This window comes from Ailuropoda melanoleuca, chromosome 4 (genome assembly GCF_002007445.2).
Source record: "Ailuropoda melanoleuca isolate Jingjing chromosome 4, ASM200744v2, whole genome shotgun sequence".
Classification (NCBI taxonomy): domain Eukaryota; kingdom Metazoa; phylum Chordata; class Mammalia; order Carnivora; family Ursidae; genus Ailuropoda; species Ailuropoda melanoleuca.
This window is the reverse complement of record NC_048221.1, coordinates 17023423-17043396: the sequence shown is the minus strand read 5'-3', so window position 1 is coordinate 17043396 and position 19974 is coordinate 17023423. Positions and strand designations below refer to the sequence as shown.

Below are 19974 nucleotides of genomic sequence, written 5' to 3'. Positions count from 1 at the left end.
GTGTGCCCTCAATTTTACCATCTTAGGTGAGTACAACCAAAGGTCAAGTGGAATCACAGGACTTAGGGATCTCGGTTTAGACCCCACCTGGGCTCCCCACAAATGGAGACTTTGAGCGATGGATTTCATCTGTCTGCATGTTTACCACTTTGTAAAACAAGGAGTCTTGATAGGGGGAAGGACCACATTTGTTGCTAGCTCTAAATCCAGGTAGTTGGAAAAAGACTTTTCAAGTACGAAGCCTTTAGTCTGATTATTAGCTTTTTTTCCCCCCCATGTATTTTTTGATCTTTCTCATGTATTTATATTCCATATCATCAAGCACAACACTTGCCAAGCAACAGTAACTCATAGACTTTCTATCAGTATCTAGCCTATAGACTTCTGTTTCCATCAGGGATACTTTCAAACAAAGCTAGAAGCAAGGCTATACCTGCACAGGGACACATCCTCACCTATGGTACAAATGCCTGGAAAAAATTAGATACTGTCACAGGACAAAATCAGAGCCCCACACCCTTAGGTATACATATAAATTGAAATCCTTACATTTTTAAACTAGCACAGCCCTTGAACTATAAATATGGGACAAATGAGCTATACTCTTGGGACCACTTACAAATTATGGTAGATTAACGTGCATAGCTATGAGGAAATGGGCTATCCCAGTACAAATGCTTTGACTAAATTTACTAGGTCCCTTTGAAAGACAAAAATTATGTACAGAGCAAGGAAGCTTGGGAAATGGCTATCAGTTTTTTTAAATTGGATTTTGATTTATTTATTTTTAAAGATTATTTATTTATTTACTAGAGAGAGAGCATGCAAGCTACAAGCAGGGGGAGCAGCAGGTGGAAGGAGAAGCAGGCTTTCTGCTGAGCAAGGAGTCCGATGCGGGACTCAATCCCAGGACCCTGGGATCATGACCTGAGCCGAAGGCAGATGCTTAACCAACTGAGCCACCCAGGCACCCCTTAATTGGATTTTTAAATTACCAGTAGAGTTCTGGGGCCTTTCACAGCAAGGACTTGCCTTGCACAGACACTGCAGACTCACAGTTGCTGGGGTTGTATTGGAATTGTGGTTTCTTCCCTGGAAGAGTTTACAGTTCCCTCTGAGACTGTTGAAAGCAGTGTATCCTCTTCCCAAAAATGCCTCCAGCTCTTCTAGGTTAAAAAAAAAAAATCTCTGGTCTTGCTTTTCATAAAACATTCCATTAAAATAAACAGAAAAATTAGGAGAAAATCCTTGGTCTCTGGGAAAGCTAGCATGGGACTGGCACATTCTGCTGGGGATTAAACAGAATGTCTCAAGGACGTGTGGTCAAAATTTTAGTATCAGCTTGGAAAGAAGCAGTTTACTGGGGTATGAAAGGAGATTGTGCATGGAAGGGAAAGCCGAGCCAAGGCACACACTCGGGAAAGCCGAGTCATAAACAGACACATGAGTTTAGACTGTTCCTACCACTGGTCAGAGTGGCTGCCCTATGACTCTGAGAAATTAGTCCTAGAAAGACCAAGTAGAGAGGACTTTTGAACACAATTTCGAGGGCATTTGCTCCTCTGTGCACCCCTGCTCTTTACAAACTCACACCTTTTGCAGTATTTTAACACCTTGGCCCTGTTTTCTAGCATATCTAGCTACCTCATAACCTTTTCTGCATTTAGGTGGGGTATTAAAAGCTGTTGAGAGGTGCTTAAGCAAGGTGCAAGTTATCAAATAGAGGGGAGGAGGTAAACCAAAAATGTGTTCCCAGCTGGAGGGTAACAGTTATTTGACTCGTAGGACCCTGTGTAGAGTAAGCTTTTAAGAGCCGATTGTCTTCCTCATCTCCGCATTGTGTCAGCTGTGTACGTGTTCATTGGGCACCAGGTACTCAGTGGCTACTATGTGCCAGGCCCTCCAAGAGTCGCTGGGACTAGAGGAAGGGACAGTGTTTGTTTCCTGATTTAGGGTGAATTTTAAACCATCCCAGGAAGCCCTTGGCCCATCCACTTTACCATCCAAGTGAGCAGGGGGTTTTGTTTTGGGTTTGGTTTTAAGATTATTTACTTTAGAGCTCCAGCAACCGGGGAGGGAGGGGCAAAGGGGGAGAGAATCCTGAAGCAGACGCCCTCCTGAGTGCAGAGCCTGACGCAGGGGTTCGATCCCAGGACCCTAAGACCATGACCTGATCTAAAATCCAGAGTCGGCTGCCTAACCGACTGAGCCACCCAGGTGCCCCTCAAGCGAGTAGGTTTTAATGGACGATGGGTCTCTTTTTTTCCCTGTAGGGCAATCGATGCAAGCTGTTTGACTCTTCTTCCACGTGTAGCTCCATCACCCGGTCAGTGTTAAAAAGACCAGAACGATCTCAAGAGGAGCACCCGCCTGCAAATTCAAAGCGGAGAAAGAGCATGGCTGGGGCCAGTCCCGCTGAGGCAGCCAGTCCAGAGAAGCCCCAGGAGGTTGGTTTTGCAGGTGCCTTTTTGCTGTGGGAGAATGATACTTGTATTTTTTTATTCTGAAATTTCCATTTGGTTCTTTTTCTTTGCCAAGACTTAACTATTTTCCATGTGTTTCAAGCATGTTCCTAATTGACTATTGAAGCATTTTTAGGATGGCTGCTTTAAGATCCTTACCAGATAATTCCAGCATCTGTGTTGTGGTGTTGGCTTCTATTGATTGTCTTTTCTTGTTCAAGTTGAGATCTTCCTGGTTCTTTCTATGACAAGTGATTTTTTGATTGTATCCTGTGTATTGGGGGTTTATGAGACACTGGTCTATGTAAATTTTCTCTTTTAGGCCTCTGATACTGTGGGGGTGATAGGAGGTGGAAGTTCAGGTTCCCCAGAACAGCCTCCCTTGACACACTGGGTGGGGGCGAGCCTCATTATTGCTGGGTGGGAGCGGGAGTTCAAGGTTCCCACTAGGCCTCTGCTGACACCATCCCAGTGGAAGGGAGACTGAGCACCTCATTACAGCTGGGCAAGGGATGGATATGTAAGCTCCCCACTTGCTGACCAGGCATGGTATAGGGCCATCGTTTTTGCCTTGGTGTTTGGCTACAGTGGTTATATTGTCTAAAAGTTTTCTGTCTTGATAGGCGGCCCTTTTCCTAGTCCTTTGGCTGGGAGACCAGACTTTCCTTAGGGTTTCTTGTTTCTTTGGGTTTGCTGCATCACTGTCTCCTGGTCTACTTGGATCTATAAATTTCCCAATACTTTAAGTTTGTCTCACAACTGTGTAGTGTTTTTCATTGTATTCTAAGTGTTTCAGTTCCATTGTTTTCTTTTAATTCAGACCTATTGTGGCCTAATGAAAGTTTAATTTTTATAAAAGTTTCACCTGTACTCAAAAAAATATGTATCCTCTTTGGTGTCAAGTTTAGCATATCTAATTCTATCAAATCAATTGCTCATAGTTATGGTTTGTCTTCCTGTTATTTTGGAACTTCCTCTATTAATATGTCATGACCTTTCTATAGGTCGGTACACAAATGTAAATTATTTTTTGTTAGTTTTTTAAAATATGGAACACTTCATGAATTTGAATGTCGTCCTTGCTCAGGGGCCATGCTGATCTTCTCTGTATCCTTCCAATTTTAGTATATGTGCTGCCGAAGTGAGCACTGTAAATTATTTTCAAATAGCTGAACAAGAATCCTGGGGCGCCTGGGTGGCACAGCGGTTAAGCGTCTGCCTTCGGCTCAGGGCGTGATCCCGGCGTTGTGGGAGAGCCCCACATCAGGCTCCTCCGCTATGAGCCTGCTTCTTCCTCTCCCACTCCCCCTGCTTGTGTTCCCTCTCTCGCTGGCTGTTCTCTATCTCTGTCAAATAAATAAATAAAAAACCTTTAAAAAAAAAAAAAGAATCCTTGTTATGGATATGCTGTTTTTCTGTTGATTAACAGATTGTAGTTTTCAAACACTATAAACAATTACAGTATTCACCGTCCTTGCACGTTCATTTTGGGGAGAATAAGTGGGGTTGTTGAGGCAAGTGCTATGTACATTTATTATATTCCCCCCCATTTATTTATTTATTTATTTATTCTTTTTTATTATTATTCATTTATTGGGGGGAGGGGCAGAGAGAATCTTAAGCAGGCCTGACACAGAGCTTGATCTCACAGCTCTGAGATCATGACCTAAGCCAAAATAAAAAAATCAAGAGTCAGATGCTTAACCAACTGAGCCACCCAGGCACCCCTACTGTAGTCATTTTCTAGAAAGGAATCAGCAATGCACATGCCTGCCAGAGACAGATGAATTGATGACTTTATCCAGAATTTCCTCAGCACTGAATGTTATTCCTAGGAGGCTTTTGCTATTTTGGTGTATGAAAAGTGGTATTTCGTATCTGTTTCTTGACTCCAGGGGTGATCGAGCATCTCCATTCATTCATTCATTCATTCATTCAAAGATTTATGTATGTATGTATGTATTGAGAGAGCGAGCAGAGCAAGTGAGAACACGAGTGGGGAGGAGGGGCAGAGAGAGAGGGCGAAGCAGGCTCCCCACTGGGCAGGGAGTCCAATGTGGGCCTTGATCCCAGGACCGTGGGATCATGACCTGAGCCGAAGGCAGGCACTCAACTGACTGAGCCACCCAGGTGTCCTTCATCCCTTCACTTCTTATTGACCATTAGCCATTTCTTTAGGTGAGTGACTTGTCATGGTTCTCTGGGCATAAATCCTGTGCACCTTTGCAATATTTATTCCATGAACTGAAGCCTTCAAAACATTATTGCGTCCTAGCTATGATTACTCCATTTATATTAACTTGTTTATATATTTTGGCTTGTATTCATAGATTTCCTCATTTTAAAACTATTCTTGCTTCGTGAAATGTCACGTTTGGCTTATTTAGAATTCCTTTTATTTGTACGCATTTTTCCTTCATTAAACTGTCCTTATATCATCAGATTTTGGTATTAAGGTTTGGTATTAAGCACTGTAAAATAAACTGGAGAACTGCCCATGTTTTCTGTAGCATGAAAAGGTTTGAGTAACCACTAAGTTGTCTTAAAAGGTCAGCTAGAGGGGCTCCTGGGTGGCTCAGTTGGTTAAGCGTCTGCCTTCAGCTCAAGTCATGATCCCAGGGGTCCTGGGATTGAGTCCTGCGTCAGGCTCTGTGCTCAGTGCAGAGTCTGCTTCTCCCTCTCCCTTTGCCTCTCCCCTTGCCCCGTTTGTGCTCTGTCTCCCTCTCACTCTCAAATAAATAAATAAAGTATTAAAAAAAAAAAAAAAGTCAGCTAGATGACAGCCATGAACATACCTAGGCCTGGTGTCTTACATTTTATAATCTGTTTTGGTTACCTAATACTTGATGAGGATTTTACTTTTTCTAATTAAAAGTGGAATTCTAGGGGCGCCTGGGTGGCTCAGTTGGCTAAACGTCTGACTCTTAATTTCGCTCAGGTCGTGATCTCAGGGTCAGGAGATGGAGCCGCATAACGGGCTCTGCACTGGACATGGTGCCTGCTTGAGATTCTTTCTCCCTCTCCCTCTGTACTGCCCCCTCAAAAAAAAAAAAAAAAAAGGAATTCTAGACTAAAGGGCAGGAACATTTATAAAACTTTGCATTTTATACATGCTAACAAGTTGCCTTCCAGAAAGCTTCTAGTTTATTTATCATCAATATTCAGGAATATTCATTTCCTTGTACTCTTGCTATACTAGGGATTTATCTTTTTATTTTCTTAATATCGCTTCTTATTTAAAAAAAATTTTTTTAAATAGAGAAAGGGTAGGGGATAGAGGGAGAGAGAATCTTTTTTTTTCTTAAGAATAGACTTCTTTTTTTTTTTAAGATTTTATTTATTTATTTGACAGAGAGACAACCAGTGAGAGAGGGAACACAAGCAGGGGGAGTGGGAGAGGAAGAAGCAGGCTCCCAGCGGAGGAGCCTGATGTGGGGCTCGATCCCAGATCGCCGGGCTCACGCCCTGAGCTGAAGGCAGATGCTTAACGACCGTGCTACCCAGGCGCCCCGGGAGAGAGAATCTTAAGCAGACTCCACACCTAGTGAGGAGCCTGACGTGGGGCTGGATCTCACAACCCTGAGATTACAATCTGAGCCGAAATCAAGTCAAATGCTTAACCAACTAAGCCAGCTAGGCGCCCCAATATTATTTCTAATTGTCTCCTAAATGCATTTCCAGTTTGTTCAAATCTGGGTTGAAATTGCAGTTGGTCACTGGGTCTCTTATTACTTGGGCTCCTGTGCTCCATCTTTTTGTTTTCTTCTTGAAATTTATTGGTTGAAGAACTCAGGCCAGTTGTCCTGTAGAAGTTCCCACGGCCCTATGGGATCTTCTAACATTGCCTTCTATCCTCTGTATTGCCCATAAACCTAGCCTCTAGGAAGGCTTGATCAGATTGGGCTTCCATTTCTTTGGCATGACTCTTTCCTGGGTGATTTGTTCACTTTGATCAGGCGGCACGCTGCTGGACAGCCATTGATGATTGTTGCCTAGATTTCATTTAACCAAGGTTTCAAAAAGTGATCCTGAAGGTCCATTGTTCTTCATTTATTGGCAGAATGTTCCTACAAAGAGAAACCTCTACTCATCAAACTTTTTGGTCACCCTTGGGAAAGGCAAAATGAATGCTGGATCTCTTTAAAGTGAACATAGCCCCATAAATACCAACTATGACCAAGAAAGAGTATTAGCCGTAGCCCAGAGCCTCTCCTGTGCTTCCCCGTTGGTAACACTGATCTGAACTCAGCTGCAGAGCCTCTGTAGCTGCGTTTTGCCTGTGTTTGAACCTGGTCTCCTTGGAGTCCTACGTATATATTTCTTTTATGTCTGTATTTTCTTTTCAGCATTATTTTTATGAGCATCATCTGTTGTATATATCCATGGTTGGGTGTGTCCCCCCCCCCTTTTTTTTTCATTGCTGTGTAGTATTTCTTTTCCTTTTTTTTTTTTTTAAGATTTTATTTTATTTGGGGGCGCCTGGGTGGCACAGCGGTTAAGCATCTGCCTTTGACTCGGGGCGTGATCCCAGCGTTCTGGGATCGAGCCCCACATCAGGCTTCTCCACTGTGAGCCTGCTTCTTCCTCTCCCACTCCCCCTGCTTGTGTTCCCTCTCTCGCTGGCTGTCTATTTCTATCAAATAAATAAATAAAATCTTTAAAAAAAATAAAAAAAATAAAAAAAAAGATTTTATTTTATTTGACGGAGAGACAGCCAGCGAGAGAGGGAACACAAGCTGGGGAAGTGGGAGAAGAAGAAGCAGGCTCCCAACAGAGCAGGGAGCCCCATGCGGGACTCGATCCCAGGACCCCAGGATCATGCCCTGAGCCGAAGGCAGACGCTTAATGACTGAGCCACCCAGGTGCCCCTACTATGCAGTATTTCATCCCATGAACAGAGTACAGGTTCTCTGTCCCACAATTGACGTTTGGGTAGTTGTTCACAGGTTTTGGCAACTATGAATAAAGCTGCTATAAACATTCGTGTACAATTTTGTAAATATGTACTTTCGTATCTCGTAGAAATCTGGTCCTAGGCTAGTCACGTGTCTGGCTTTGGTAGACACTCTGCCAAATCGTTGTCCAGCATGGTTGTCCTCACAACAATGTGAGTGTTACACTTATACATCCTTCCAGTATCCTTAGTGTTGTTCATCCCTTTAGTTTTAGCCATTCTGGTGAGTGTATGGTGTCTGTGGTTTTAGTTTCTATTTCCTAATAGTCATTCTTCTTGGTCCTAGATTTTCCTCTCTGTATTGCAAGTCCAAGTTACTGCCCATTTTTCTGCTGGAGTACTCTGTGTACTGAGAGATGAATCTTTTATTGAAAGATTGTATATCTTCCCGCTCTGGCTTGCCTTTTCTCTTAATATTGTTCTTTTGATGAACAGAATTTCTTGATTTTTAAATGTATTTCAATTAATCTTATTTATGTTTAATGCTCTTTGTGTCCTGCTTAAGAAATCCTTACCTCCCCATGACTAGCCCTTTTGACATGGCCTTACTAGTCTGGTAGGTTCCTTGCTACTATCAGAAGGCATTCCAGGTTTATCTTTTACATTTCTTGTCCCAACCTGGAGTCAATCGCTTCTTCAAAAAGCCATGGTTTCGTTTCTTTTTTTTCTTTTAAGATTTTATTTTTAAGTAATCTCTACATTCTGTACGGCGCTTGAACTTAAAACCCCTAGATCAAGAGTCACACACTCCACTGACCGAGCCAGCCAGGTGCCCTCAAGCCCTGGTTTCTTTTAGTGAAAATAGTATTTAGAGACCACAGTGTCCTTTAGGAATGCTCCTTGTACCTCTAGAGCTTCTCAGTTGGATAGAACTAAAAAATATTTATTTTAGACTTAGCCTGAATTTTATTTTTTTTTTTGAAGATTTTATTTATTTATCTGACAGAGAGAGAGAGCCAGCGAGAGAGGGAACACAAGCAGGGGGAGTGGGAGGAGGAAGAAGCAGGCTCCCGGCGAAGAAGCCCGATGTGGGACTCGATCCCAGGACTCTGGGATCACGCTCTGAGCCGAAGGCAGAGGCTTAACGACTGAGCCACCCAGGCGCCCCTAGACTTAGCCTTAATTTTAATTCCCCTTTTTTAAAAAGGTAGGGAGGGGCACCTAGGTGGCTCAGTCAGTTAAGCGTCTGCCTTCCACTCAGATCATGCTCCCAGGGTTCTGGGTTCAAGCCCCATACCGGGCTCTTTGCTCAGTAGGGAGCCTGCTTCTCCCTCTGCCTCTGCCTGCTGCTTCCCCTACTTGTGCGCACACGCTCTCTCAAATAAATAAAATCTTCTTAAAAAATTTAAAAAGGGAAGAAGAAAAACTTAGTTTCAGAACAGTTCGTTTAGACACTGAAATAATAGTAGACCTAGTCAGTGACCCACATTCTCTTTTTCATTCTAGATTCAGTCAAATAAAGAAAATATTTTATTTGTTAAATATAAACATTTACGTGTCACTCTCCTCCTGGTGACATGTTCTAGGAGAATGTTTTCAAAAGTCCTATTCAGAACACTGGCCTCATTTTCTGCCTTTGATTTGTTCCAGATTCTACATCACTCTTTATCCCTGGCATCTTCCCCAAAGGGGACCATTGAGAACATTTTGGATAATGACCCAAGGGACCTTATAGGAGACTTCTCCAAGGTAATTCTAAGCAGACGCAAGGAGAGCTGCCCTGGCTATGTGATTTGGGCTTTGGGGTGTTTCCTAGAACCCCCCTCAGCCTTTCTTCCTCCCTGGGGTGGCTCTTGCAATGCCCCCAAGGGGACACAGTTTGAAGTTTTTAAAGATAAGGAAACAGACTCATGATCTGATGTATCTTGGTCTCTCTGGGACTGTCGACCTTACTGGTACTGATCAGACAAACTAAGAAGCCACCCATCAGCCACCTCGACTGCAACCCAAAGGCCAGGCTCTTTGGGAGCTGTTTCTGATTATAAAAATAGTAATGCCATAAACTACAAAGAAGCAAGAATAAACCTGTAGCCTCAGTACACGACTGTGTATCAAAAGGTTATCTTAGAAGATCCTAAGTTGATGAATTTCTCTGTTGTCCAGAGAAGCACAGCATTTGAGGGAGAAGGCCCTCAGGGAAGTGCAGAGGAAGATCTGCTGATGATGGCCTGATACCTACGGATTTGCTGAGTGGACGAGTTGGCTGCCTTTGGGCTGTGGTGAAATACAAGGGTGGGACAGAGAACGTGTAGCTTGTCTAGCCACACAGGACGCGAAGGCTACCAGCTCAATTTCTTATTCATTAGTTTAGCTAACATTTGTTGAAGCGCTTAACTGTTAGGTGCTAGGCAAAGATTCCAATATGAGACCCAGTTCCTTCCCTCAAAAAACTCTCATGTGGTAAGACCTGCCATGCTATCGACCGCACGGTAGATGGAAGTGAAGGTCGGTGCAGTGTGAGCAGGCTGGGAGAAATAGAAGGGGCTTGTCTCAGCTAGAAAATTGGGGAAGGTGTGGGTCTGGGCCATATTTCATATTTCAGCCAGGTGAGTTTTGAAGGAATAGGGACACATAAGGGGGTTGAAAATAGGAGACAATTCTATCTGAAGGGAAGAGCGAGCAAGACTGGGTGTGTCCTCGTTGGTGGAACCTTCCACTTGAATTGAAGCTTTTGGTTATATTTGTCATAATGACCTTGCAAATGGCCATGGGGATGGGTGAGCTCTTGATTCAGCCAGTTGCCCTAATGAGTAATTGCTGATGTGCCTGTCTCTCCCCTCAAGGCCAGGCCAGGTCTTATTTTTCCCATCTCTAATGCCTGACACCATGTTCCTTACAATCTGACTACTGAGATGAAGGTTCCTGACAAGTAGGAGGAAGGAAATTACCTGAGGTTTCTGTAGTTACATCTGGCTTACTAGCTAGCTGACCTTGGATAGGGTGCCCAGCTTCACATTCAAGAATGAAGATGATGTGCCTTATAGGTTTGTGTGAAGATGAGATGTCCGGGTGTTCATGAAGGGCCTAGAGGAGTAGCCAGACGGTTCTTTTAAGGTTTGCGTGTAAAGCTGCCTTTTACCAGGTGGGCTAGCGGTATAAATCTCACATTTACAGGACTCGAGACTTGCTAAGTATCTTTTAAATTTTTTTTACAGGGTTATCTCTTTCATACAGTTGCTGGGAAGCATCAGGATTTAAAATACATCTCTCCAGAAATTGTAAGTCACCTTTTTGGATCCTGCCACCCCTGCGATATTTGAATCTAGTTGTTCCTGGCAGCCAAAGTTGATTCTCTTGGGCTTTCTGTCCACAGATGGCATCTGTTTTAAATGGCAAATTTGCCAACCTCATTAAAGAATTTGTTATCATTGACTGCCGATACCCATATGAATATGAGGGTGGCCACATCAAGGTATGTTCCTGAGGCTTGCTGGCGAGTCCTGCTGTCGTGGGAGGCATAGAAGGAGCCCTGACAGGATCTGTGATTTTTTTTTCTTTTTCTTTTTCTTTTTAAGATTTTATTTATTTGAGAGAGAGAGAGAGCACAAGCAGAGGGAGAGGGAGAAGCAGGCTCTCCGCTGAGCAGGGAGCCTGATGCAGGATTCCATCCCAGGACCCTGGGATCATGACCTGAGCCAAAGGCAGACACTTAACCGACTGAGCCACCCAGATGCCCCAGGGATGTGTGATTTGAAAAGGTGGAGGGGTGGTTAGGGTGCTGGGTGGCTTAGTTGGATACATGTCCACTCTTGATCTCAGCTCAGGTCTTGATCTCAGGGTGGTGAGTTCAATCCCTGCATTGGGCTCCACACTGGGCGTGGAGCCTACTTTAAAAAAATAAATAAAAAGTAAAATAAAGGGGGTGGGTGGTGACACCTGGCTGCTCACTAGCTCACATGCTGGTTATGAGAATTTTTTAAAAGAGGCGTTGATTCCTGGTGCACTGAAGAACATTCCCTGGCCTACACTACTCCACCACATTGTAGGCCTCACACTGTCACCGTCAAGGGCATTTCTAGGTGGTACTCCCTGATTCCTATACCAGGCTTAGTGATGCCTCCGAGTCTGTAGTTGAATTAAGCTGCAGGGTGCAGGGCGGGTGTTAGGACACAGTTTCCCAGGAAGAAAGTAACTGGTTGTGCCAACTTTAACCAATAAAATACTATTAAAATATAGTAAAGGGGTACATTAAATACAACATTAGTGTTTGCTGCAGTCTCCGCGGCTTTTGAAAGTCCCAGACTCCTAAATACCAGTCATGTCCCCATAGTCATAACAGAAGATGAGGTGCCCAATTAAAGATGACTCTCAGGGGCGCCTGGGTGGCACAGCGGTTAAGCGTCTGCCTTCGGCTCAGGGCGTGATCCCGGCGTTATGGGATAGCCCCACATCGGGCTCTTCTGCTATGAGCCTGCTTCTTCCTCTCCCACTCCCCCTGCTTGTGTTCCCTCTCTCGCTGGCTGTCTCTATCTCTGTCAAATAAATAAATAAAATCTTTAAGAAAAAAGTATTATCTCAGGGGCGCCTGGGTGGCTCAGCGGTTAAGCGTCTGCCTTCGGCTCAGGGCGGGATCCCGGCATTCTGGGATCGAGCCCCACATCAGGCTTCTCTGCTATGAGCCTGCTTCTTCCTCTCCCACCTCCCCCTGCTTGTGTTCCCTCTCTCGCTGGCTGTCTCTATCTCTGTCGAATAAATAAATAAAATATTTAAAAAATAAAAAAAATAAAGATGACTCTCAGAGTCCCTGTCGGCAAGGATGGCACACACAGGTGCCTAGAGTCTCTGGTGTCCCCACAGGGTGCGGTGAACTTGCACATGGAAGAGGAGGTTGAGGACTTCTTGCTCAAGAAGCCTATCGTACCTACTGATGGCAAGCGCGTCATTGTCGTGTTCCACTGCGAGTTCTCTTCCGAGCGAGGCCCTCGCATGTGAGTGCTGCGTGCCGCTGGGCCGTGGGGCACGGGCCCATGGTAACTGGGGGGGTGTGGCGGGGGGCGGCTCACACTCGGTGTGCTTCAGCACGACGCGCACCCTCTCACCTCCCAAGTCATTTCCATACCTTAGCGTGCAAACATGTAAATGTTTGCTCTTGTGAAAGTTCAGATGCATGCGTAGCAGATGTTTTCCCAAATTCTTAACTATTAAGCAGTCATTTGATTTGATGAACAGCTTCCTTGAGTGTGGTGTTTTTATAGCCTTGACCTAGCAGTTTCTGTTGCCAAGGGCTTTGGGCCTTCTCCAGCCGGGCCCGTCTCTGATGCTAGTGTGGTCTGTGCCGGGAGAACAGAGGGACAGCTAGGGAGAGGGTGGGGTGCGGTTTTGACTGGGGTGGGCCAAGGTAGACTTTTCATAGGCCCACAGGCCTGGATCCTGGCGCAGCCTTTTCATTTTGAACCAGTTCAAAAGTCAGGTCACATGGGGGCGCTTGGGTGGCGCCGTCGGTTAAAAGTCCAACTTTTGGCTCAAGTCATGTTCTCAGGGTCATGAGATCAACCCTGTGTTGGGCTCCACGCTCAGTGGGGAGTCTGCTTGAGATTATCTCCCTGCCTCTGCCGGGCCCCCTCACACCACACATATACTCACTCAAAAAAATAAATCTCTTAAAAAAACTTTTTTTAAATTTATTTATTTGAGAGAGAGCTTGCGCAGGACTGGGGAGGCGGGAGAGGGAGAAGCAAACTCCCCACTGAGCAGGGTACCCAATGCGGGCCTCGATCTCAGGACCCTGAGATCATGACCTGCGCCAAAGGCAGACACTTAACTGACTGAGCCGCCCAGATGCCCCTAAATAAATAAATCTTTAAAAAAAAAAGGTCAGGCCGTTTGCCTGCGTGTGCTTCACCTGACTTCAGCAACAGCTGCTGTTTTGCTGCATTAGCACACAGACACCTGCAGTGGGAACTTGTCCCCCAACCTGCCTCCCAAGGACAGGGACTTGCCCTGCATTTAGCACAAAACCATGACCACAGGAAGAGGTAGGATTTGAGCAAGGACTCAGTTCCTTCCCGAGTGGGATTACTCATTCAGGCTCAGGTTGACGCTCACGTGCTAGATAGTGTTCTGCTTACCGCGGGGAACAGCAAAATGTAGGAGAACCAAAACCCCTGCCTTCACACAGCTTGCATTTCCGAGTGGGCGGGAGTAGACAAATACTGATAAAAAATAAGTCAACCATTCAGTGTGTTAGAAGGCGCTTTGGAGACAAATAAGATGAGAGGTGGGTGCTCCCAGGCAGGTTGCAGGAACAGCAAGGGGGCCGAAGTGGCTGGAGTAGAGAGAGGAGGAGAGGAGTGGGGGTGGGGTACCACGCAGTGGGCCACTGTAAGGACTGGCTTTTGTACCAGGGACTGGGAGGTCAGGAGCCCTGGCCAGGTGAGGTTATTAGTAAGAGTATTCGGTATTCAGTCCAAGCAGAGGGTATAAGTAGGTGCCCTGAGGCCAGAGCCAGCTCGGCCTATTTAAAAGCCACAGGAAGAAAGCTGCCGGCTTACATAGGAAGTCAGGGAGGGACCCCGGTGGTGGAGGGGGCTGGGGGGGAGCGGTGTGCCAAGGGTGGAGACTGCAGTGGGAAGCTGGCTCAGAAGCAGTCGCTTCACATGGGTGCCGGTGGTGGCAGGGAGGATGCTGGGCGGGGGCCGGAGGGTAGGACTCTTTAACTTGGAGGAAGGACCATTGGAGAGAGACCCTTCCACTACCTGTGATCTTCCTAAAGATCGCGTGTGGCCGGGAACTCACAGCTCAACACGGACCGTCTCCGAGAATGACCGGAGGCCGTGTGTGAGCAGCTCTCCCACCGGCCCCGCCCCCCGTGTGGTCTGGCGTTGCTCTATTGGAAGAGCTCACCTTGCTTTGGCCCGCCTGCTCCTTGATAGGTGCCGGTATGTGAGAGAGCGAGATCGGCTTGGTAACGAGTACCCCAAGCTGCACTACCCCGAGCTGTATGTCCTGAAGGGCGGGTACAAGGAGTTCTTCCTGAAATGCCAGGTAAGGAGAAATCTCTGGAGAGCACGGCGCCCCGCTCACCCAGGTTGGACAGTCCGATCTGTCTGGGGGTCATGGCTGTCTCGTCCAGGGTCTGGGGACCTGCCCTGCGCCGAGAAGGGCCCAGCCTTGCGAGCCCAGATGGGGGGAGCCGGCTTCCGCGCGTGAGGCATGGGCCCCTCATCTCGTCCTCTCCCGTGTGCAGTCTCACTGTGAGCCCCCCGGCTACCGGCCCATGCACCACGAGGACTTCAAAGAAGACCTGAAGAAGTTCCGCACCAAGAGCCGGACCTGGGCCGGGGAAAAGAGCAAAAGGGAGATGTACAGCCGTCTGAAGAAGCTGTGAGGGCGGCGGCACCGACAGCAGCAGCCTCTGAGCCTCCCTCCGCACCTCCCCCTTCCCTCTTTGCTGCAGAGAAGCTGGAGCAAGGGGGCCAACCGCGTGCATGACCTGCGGAGAGGGCACCTGGGGCTGCCGCGCCTTCCCCTGTGCCCACGCTTCTGGGCTTGGAGAGTCCTGCTGGCCGCGCCACTTTCGTCCCTGTAAGACGTTCTCCTTCTGCCTCGGGCCTGGCTGCCAAGGCCGCCACTTGCCACAGCACTGTTCTGAGCACAGAGTCACGAAGTTCTGACTTCTCACCCCCACCCCGTCCCTGCTGCCGGACAGACCACCTGGGGCCTTGCTGAGCACTGTCCTCTCCCGAGGGGAGGAGTAGGAGAGTGGGAGAGAAGTAACGGAAGCGGAAATGCTGCTGGCCAAATACCAAAGACAGCCTGGGAAGGGAATGGTCTTGGTGGGATAACCCGTATCTTTAATTTATTCAACTTCATCAATCACTTTAATTTTTTTTTTTTTAAATAACTCCTGGAGACTTTTATTTAACTGCTTCTTTAAATCATAATACTGCCATTCTGGGTAGGGTTTTATCATCCCAGGGACTACCTCTGCTTTTAAAAAAAAGAATGGGGGAGAAGAGGCAAACTTGTGTTGAGGGACAGAGCTAGGAGCTCGGTCACCCCCAGGAGGCACTGTGGTACTGGGGCTGCTGCTATTTAGAGCCAAGGACTGAGGTACTGGTAGGAGCAGGCGCTGGACTCAGGCTTGGCTACAGGACATAAGCTAAACCTCCCAGACCTACCTCGAAGGCCACTGAGATCTGTGGGGGGGGTGACCCTGCTCTCCCTCACCCCGGTTCCCTGGGACGCTGGCTGGCATAGGAGTCCCAGTCAGGAAAGCACTTCGGGCAGCTTCCATTGGGCCACCCCCAGGTCACTGTTGGAATGTGGTAGTGTAGGTGTCCTAGAGTAGGGGGGGCGGGGGGGGCTCTACGGGATGGGGGAGGGGAGTGTACACTGAGTGTCTTCTATTACCTGATACTCTTGAATAGCTTTTGATTTTCTAAAAATAGTCATTGTATGAGTCAAGGAGTATCAAATCAGTGTTGGCTGGGCCACCCAAGGGTGAAGAGGGGCTGGAAGCCCTGGGCGTGAGGAGAGGGGTGTGGGTGCTGGCATACAGACGACTGTATCGAATGTGTTTCTCAGGAGGCAGTGTGGTGGATTTCGAAGGTGAAACTTTCTGAGTTTATCATGTTTGAATTTGAGGGACAGGGAGTGATGGATCATCACTAGTTACCCCCTTATCTAACCCCGTGGAAATGGGGGTCTCAAAGGAACAGCTACTATGCAAGGAGCTGGGGCTGACTTGGTTGATTCTGGACAGGCCTATTTGATTCCTGCGCATCCCCACCCACAGGCATCAGCCTCCTCACCATCTTTGCTCCACTGGGGTGTAGCCAACTTTTTCTTAAACACGAGCCAGTCTCCCCTCTTACTTCCCTTCCGCCTCAGGAGGTAGAGAGGGAAGCAATGGTACCGGAGATGGCTTGTTGCTGTTATGGGTTTGAGTTGCATTTGGCTATAAAACAATCTTGTTAGAAAAAGCAAGCGGAGAGGAGGGGAACAGGAAGAAAGAGGAAGGCCTCTTCCCCCTCTCACCATACATTGAGACACATCTCAATTGGTCTCTAATCTTGTTTGTAGGGATTCTATTGGTTGGATGCCTGGAAAGGGAGGTGGGATGGCCTTCAGATTGGACCAGCTTAGCTCATATTGCTGACCAACAGTTGCAGGCTCTGAAAATAAAAACAATCTGAACTCATGCTCTCTGCCTAGTCCTTGATGGATTTAAGAGAATTGTGTTTCCCCTTAAGGTTCTGGGACCATGTGGGGGAGGGGTGGCCATATTTCCTCGAGAGGCCAAAGGGCTCCCATGTAGCATGGCTTCAGGGATGGCCAGAATGACCTCTAGTTACTACCCTGACTTCAAAAACTTGTCATTCAGATTGATTTGCAAGATGAAATAGGGACATCAAAAGCTTACCCAGACCAGGCATCTGTGTGGCTCAGTGGGTAAGGTGTCTGCCTTTGGCTTGGGTCATGATCTCAGGGTCCTGAGATCAAGTCCTGCATCAGGCTCCCTGCTCCATGGAGAGCCTGCTTCTCTCTCCCTTTGCTCCTCCTCCCTGCTCATGCTCTCTCTCTTTTTCAAACAAATAAATAATCTAAAAAAAATAAAAAGCTTACCCAACCCACTAACATTTCTTTACAAGATCTATTAATTCATATCAATGAAGCAACAGTCCAAAGGAAGGATCCTAAAAGGGGAGTTTCAGTTGTACTCAGGACACCACAGAAGGAAATAGGACAGGTGGTGTAAGTCGTGGGCCCACACACGAATCTTGCCTAAACGTGTAGCAAATGTGAAAACCTAAACTATTTCACCCTTGGTCCCACCTCAAGTCAAGCTTCGTTTAGACATTGATTCCCTTCTGTTTGCATCTATAATAGAGATTATTTAAGCTGTTTTGATATTGTAAGACCGTGCATGAGGAAAGGAATCCCGACTTCCAGTATAGTTGTGTGTTTATAGGTTGGGAAGACAGGAGAGAACAAGCGCCCAGAGTACCAAAGGCACCCGAGCTCTTTCACCGCACATCCCAGTTACTCTCCCATTTTTGTCTTTTTTAAGCCCTTCCAAAGAAACACTGGGTATCTTAAGCATCCCCACCCTTCCCTCCACTCAACTTCTGTCATACTGTATGTTTGAATGAGTGCACAGAGTATATATAGAGATGATTTTCAACTGCAAATAAAATCCGATGGCCGTACTCTTTAATGCCTCCCATATTACAATACCTTCCCTAAGACAGTCCATATTCCTAGCGAGAAGATTTAAAAGTTTTGAATAATTGGACCACGTAAACTTCAGGTTTGATGTGGAAGTAGTTAATCTCTACTTATAATGAATATTATCTGTACTTATTTAAAAGCACATGTAAAGGGGCACCTGGGTGGGTCAGTCGGTTAAGCATCTGCCTACCACTCGGGTCATGATCCCAGAGTCTTGGGATTGAGCCCCACATTAGGCTCCCTGCTCTCCAGGGAGCCTTCTCTCTCTCCCTCTGCCACGCCCCCTGCTTGTGTGTTCACTCTCGCTCTCTCTGTCTCTCTAAAATAAATCTTTAAAAAAAAACAACACAACCGTGTAAGAGGCACCTGGCTGGCTCCCATGGAAGGTCATGCGACTTGACCTCGGGGTCGTGAGTTTGAGCCCCATCTTGGGTGTAGGGAATACTAAAAAAAAAAAAAAAAAAAAAAACAAAAAACCTTGAAAACAATAAAAGCACATATAAAATGTTAATTTGGATATGCTACTTCCTCTCCATTTTTCAGAATAGTTTAAAACTTCAAGATTTGTTTCCAGACTCTACTGCTTTCCTTGAACCCATCTTCTTTACCCAAATTATTTGAGAGGACGGTACGTTTCTAGTTCACGTATGAAAAACTTTATCCCGAGTATCCATTCTTGTAATTAGGATTTGACTCATTTGTCATGTAAGTGTATATGATCTCGACAAGAAATTGGCTTTTTTTAATCATGGAGGACTCCAAACAAAATAATGAACCCCTTTTCTGCCCATTACAAAGCTTCGACAACATCTACACAGAGCCAGTTTTCTCTTCCTCGTTCCTCCCTGACTTTGCTCTTTAAATTTGCTCTGAGCAGGTAACATTTACCTGGATTATTGCAAAAGCCAGCTGGCCTTTTGGTTTAGCCTGTTGTTGCCACAGTCAACTTGCTAAACGTCTAATTAGGTCAGCCCATTCGTACTGGAGAGTTTAATGGCTCCTCATTGGCTATAACATTAAACTTGAACTCTAGCCCGTGTGCTAAGATAAAACCCCAGCCTTTCCCTATGTTCATCTGATGCTCCAATAACAGGCAGAATTCTATTTCTAGAATGTACCCTACCCTCCGAGCCTTGCTTGGAAGTTTGGTTGAGAGTTAGTTACCTGAGAATCTTGGGTAAGACAACTCACTAAAAAAAAAATTAGGGGCAACTGTTGTGTGCAAGCCATCATCCCTTGGTTCCAATGAAAAATGTCTAAGTTCGGGGGCAGCTGGCTGGCTCAGTCAGTCGAGCATGTGACTCAAGCTTGAGGTTTGTGATTCGAGCTTAATGGTAAACTGTCCAGTCTCACCCATTCCCTCCAAGGGAACTGCTACCGTTGGCATTGTGACTGTTTCCCAAGCAAGCAGACATAGAATTGCTTTTCATGTTTTAAAAATGCATAAATATCTCCATTTTGTGCACATTCTTCTGCATCTTACTTTGGATTTTTGTTTTTGTTGTTTTTTTTTAAGATTTTATTTATGTATTTGAGAGTGTGTGCACATGGGGAGGGGCAGAGGGGGAGGAAGAGAATCCCAAGCTGACTCTGTGCTGAGCGCTGAGCCCGATGCAAGGCTTGATCCCACGACTCTGAGATCACGACCCTAGCCCAAACCAAAAGTTGACACCTCACTGACTGAGCCACCCAGGCGACCCTCACTTTGGTTTTTATGATTCTGTTTCTCACACCAAACAGCGTAAGGGCCCTTGGCTCCAGGGAGGGCAAAGCCTGAGTCAGTGATGACTCACAGGCCACACCTCTCCAGCCGAGGAACCTGCAGGAAGGAAGTCACTTCTCTCTCCCTGGTGCCTTTCCTCAGAGATAACAAAGGGCGTTTGAAGTAAAAGTTCCACTCCGGCTACCCCTGTCCTGACATTCTGTGACTCAGGTGTTTGGATGCCCCAATACCCACTTCAGATCCGCTGGGAAGAAGGGCACCCAGAAGAGCTGCTTCTTTCACGGGCTCGTTCAACAAACATTTCAGTGGTGCGAGGGAGACGCTGAGGATGAGATGTGTAACAGGCAGGCCTTCCTCGAGGAGCTCACCAACTCGTGGGAGAAACAGTCCCTTCAAGCCCGGGAGCACATGGGGGTGACAGTTCCGCGGAAGAGAAGCCAGGATCGAGACGGGGGTAGAGCAAAGAGTGGCCAAGAGGGAGGGAAGGAAGCACACCACCCAGGAGCTGAGGCGCAAGCCTGTTCCTGAGCAGAAGTCTGGGGAGAGCGGGCATTCCGGCAAGAAGGAATAGAAGGGTGGAACAGCACGCATTCCTGAATGTCGATGAGGTAGGGGACAAGCTTGGGAGGGCGAGGGTGGTGCAGGGGGACACCAAAAACCTT

At 46.6% G+C, this 19974-nt stretch overlaps 1 protein-coding gene and 1 non-coding gene across 7 annotated transcripts in view; one reads left to right on the top strand and one right to left on the bottom strand.

Annotated features, from left to right (window-relative positions):
• CDC25A (cell division cycle 25A) overlaps positions 1–16559 on the top strand; it is a 28736-nt gene extending 12177 nt beyond the window's left edge. For all 6 annotated transcript variants that reach the window (XM_034658240.1, XM_034658243.1, XM_034658241.1 and 3 more), the window contains 7 exons: positions 2274–2447; positions 9007–9105; positions 10572–10634; positions 10730–10828; positions 12214–12344; positions 14289–14400; positions 14603–16559. In XM_034658240.1, coding sequence (XP_034514131.1) covers positions 2274–2447; positions 9007–9105; positions 10572–10634; positions 10730–10828; positions 12214–12344; positions 14289–14400; positions 14603–14743 — 819 coding nt within the window. In that variant the 3' untranslated portion in view covers positions 14744–16559. The remainder of the gene's footprint in view (positions 1–2273; positions 2448–9006; positions 9106–10571; positions 10635–10729; positions 10829–12213; positions 12345–14288; positions 14401–14602) is intronic.
• LOC117802163 lies at positions 3505–3611 on the bottom strand. The gene has a single exon (XR_004625204.1). It is a non-coding gene; the product is annotated as a U6 spliceosomal RNA (small nuclear RNA).
• Positions 16560–19974: the final 3415 nt, after the last annotated feature.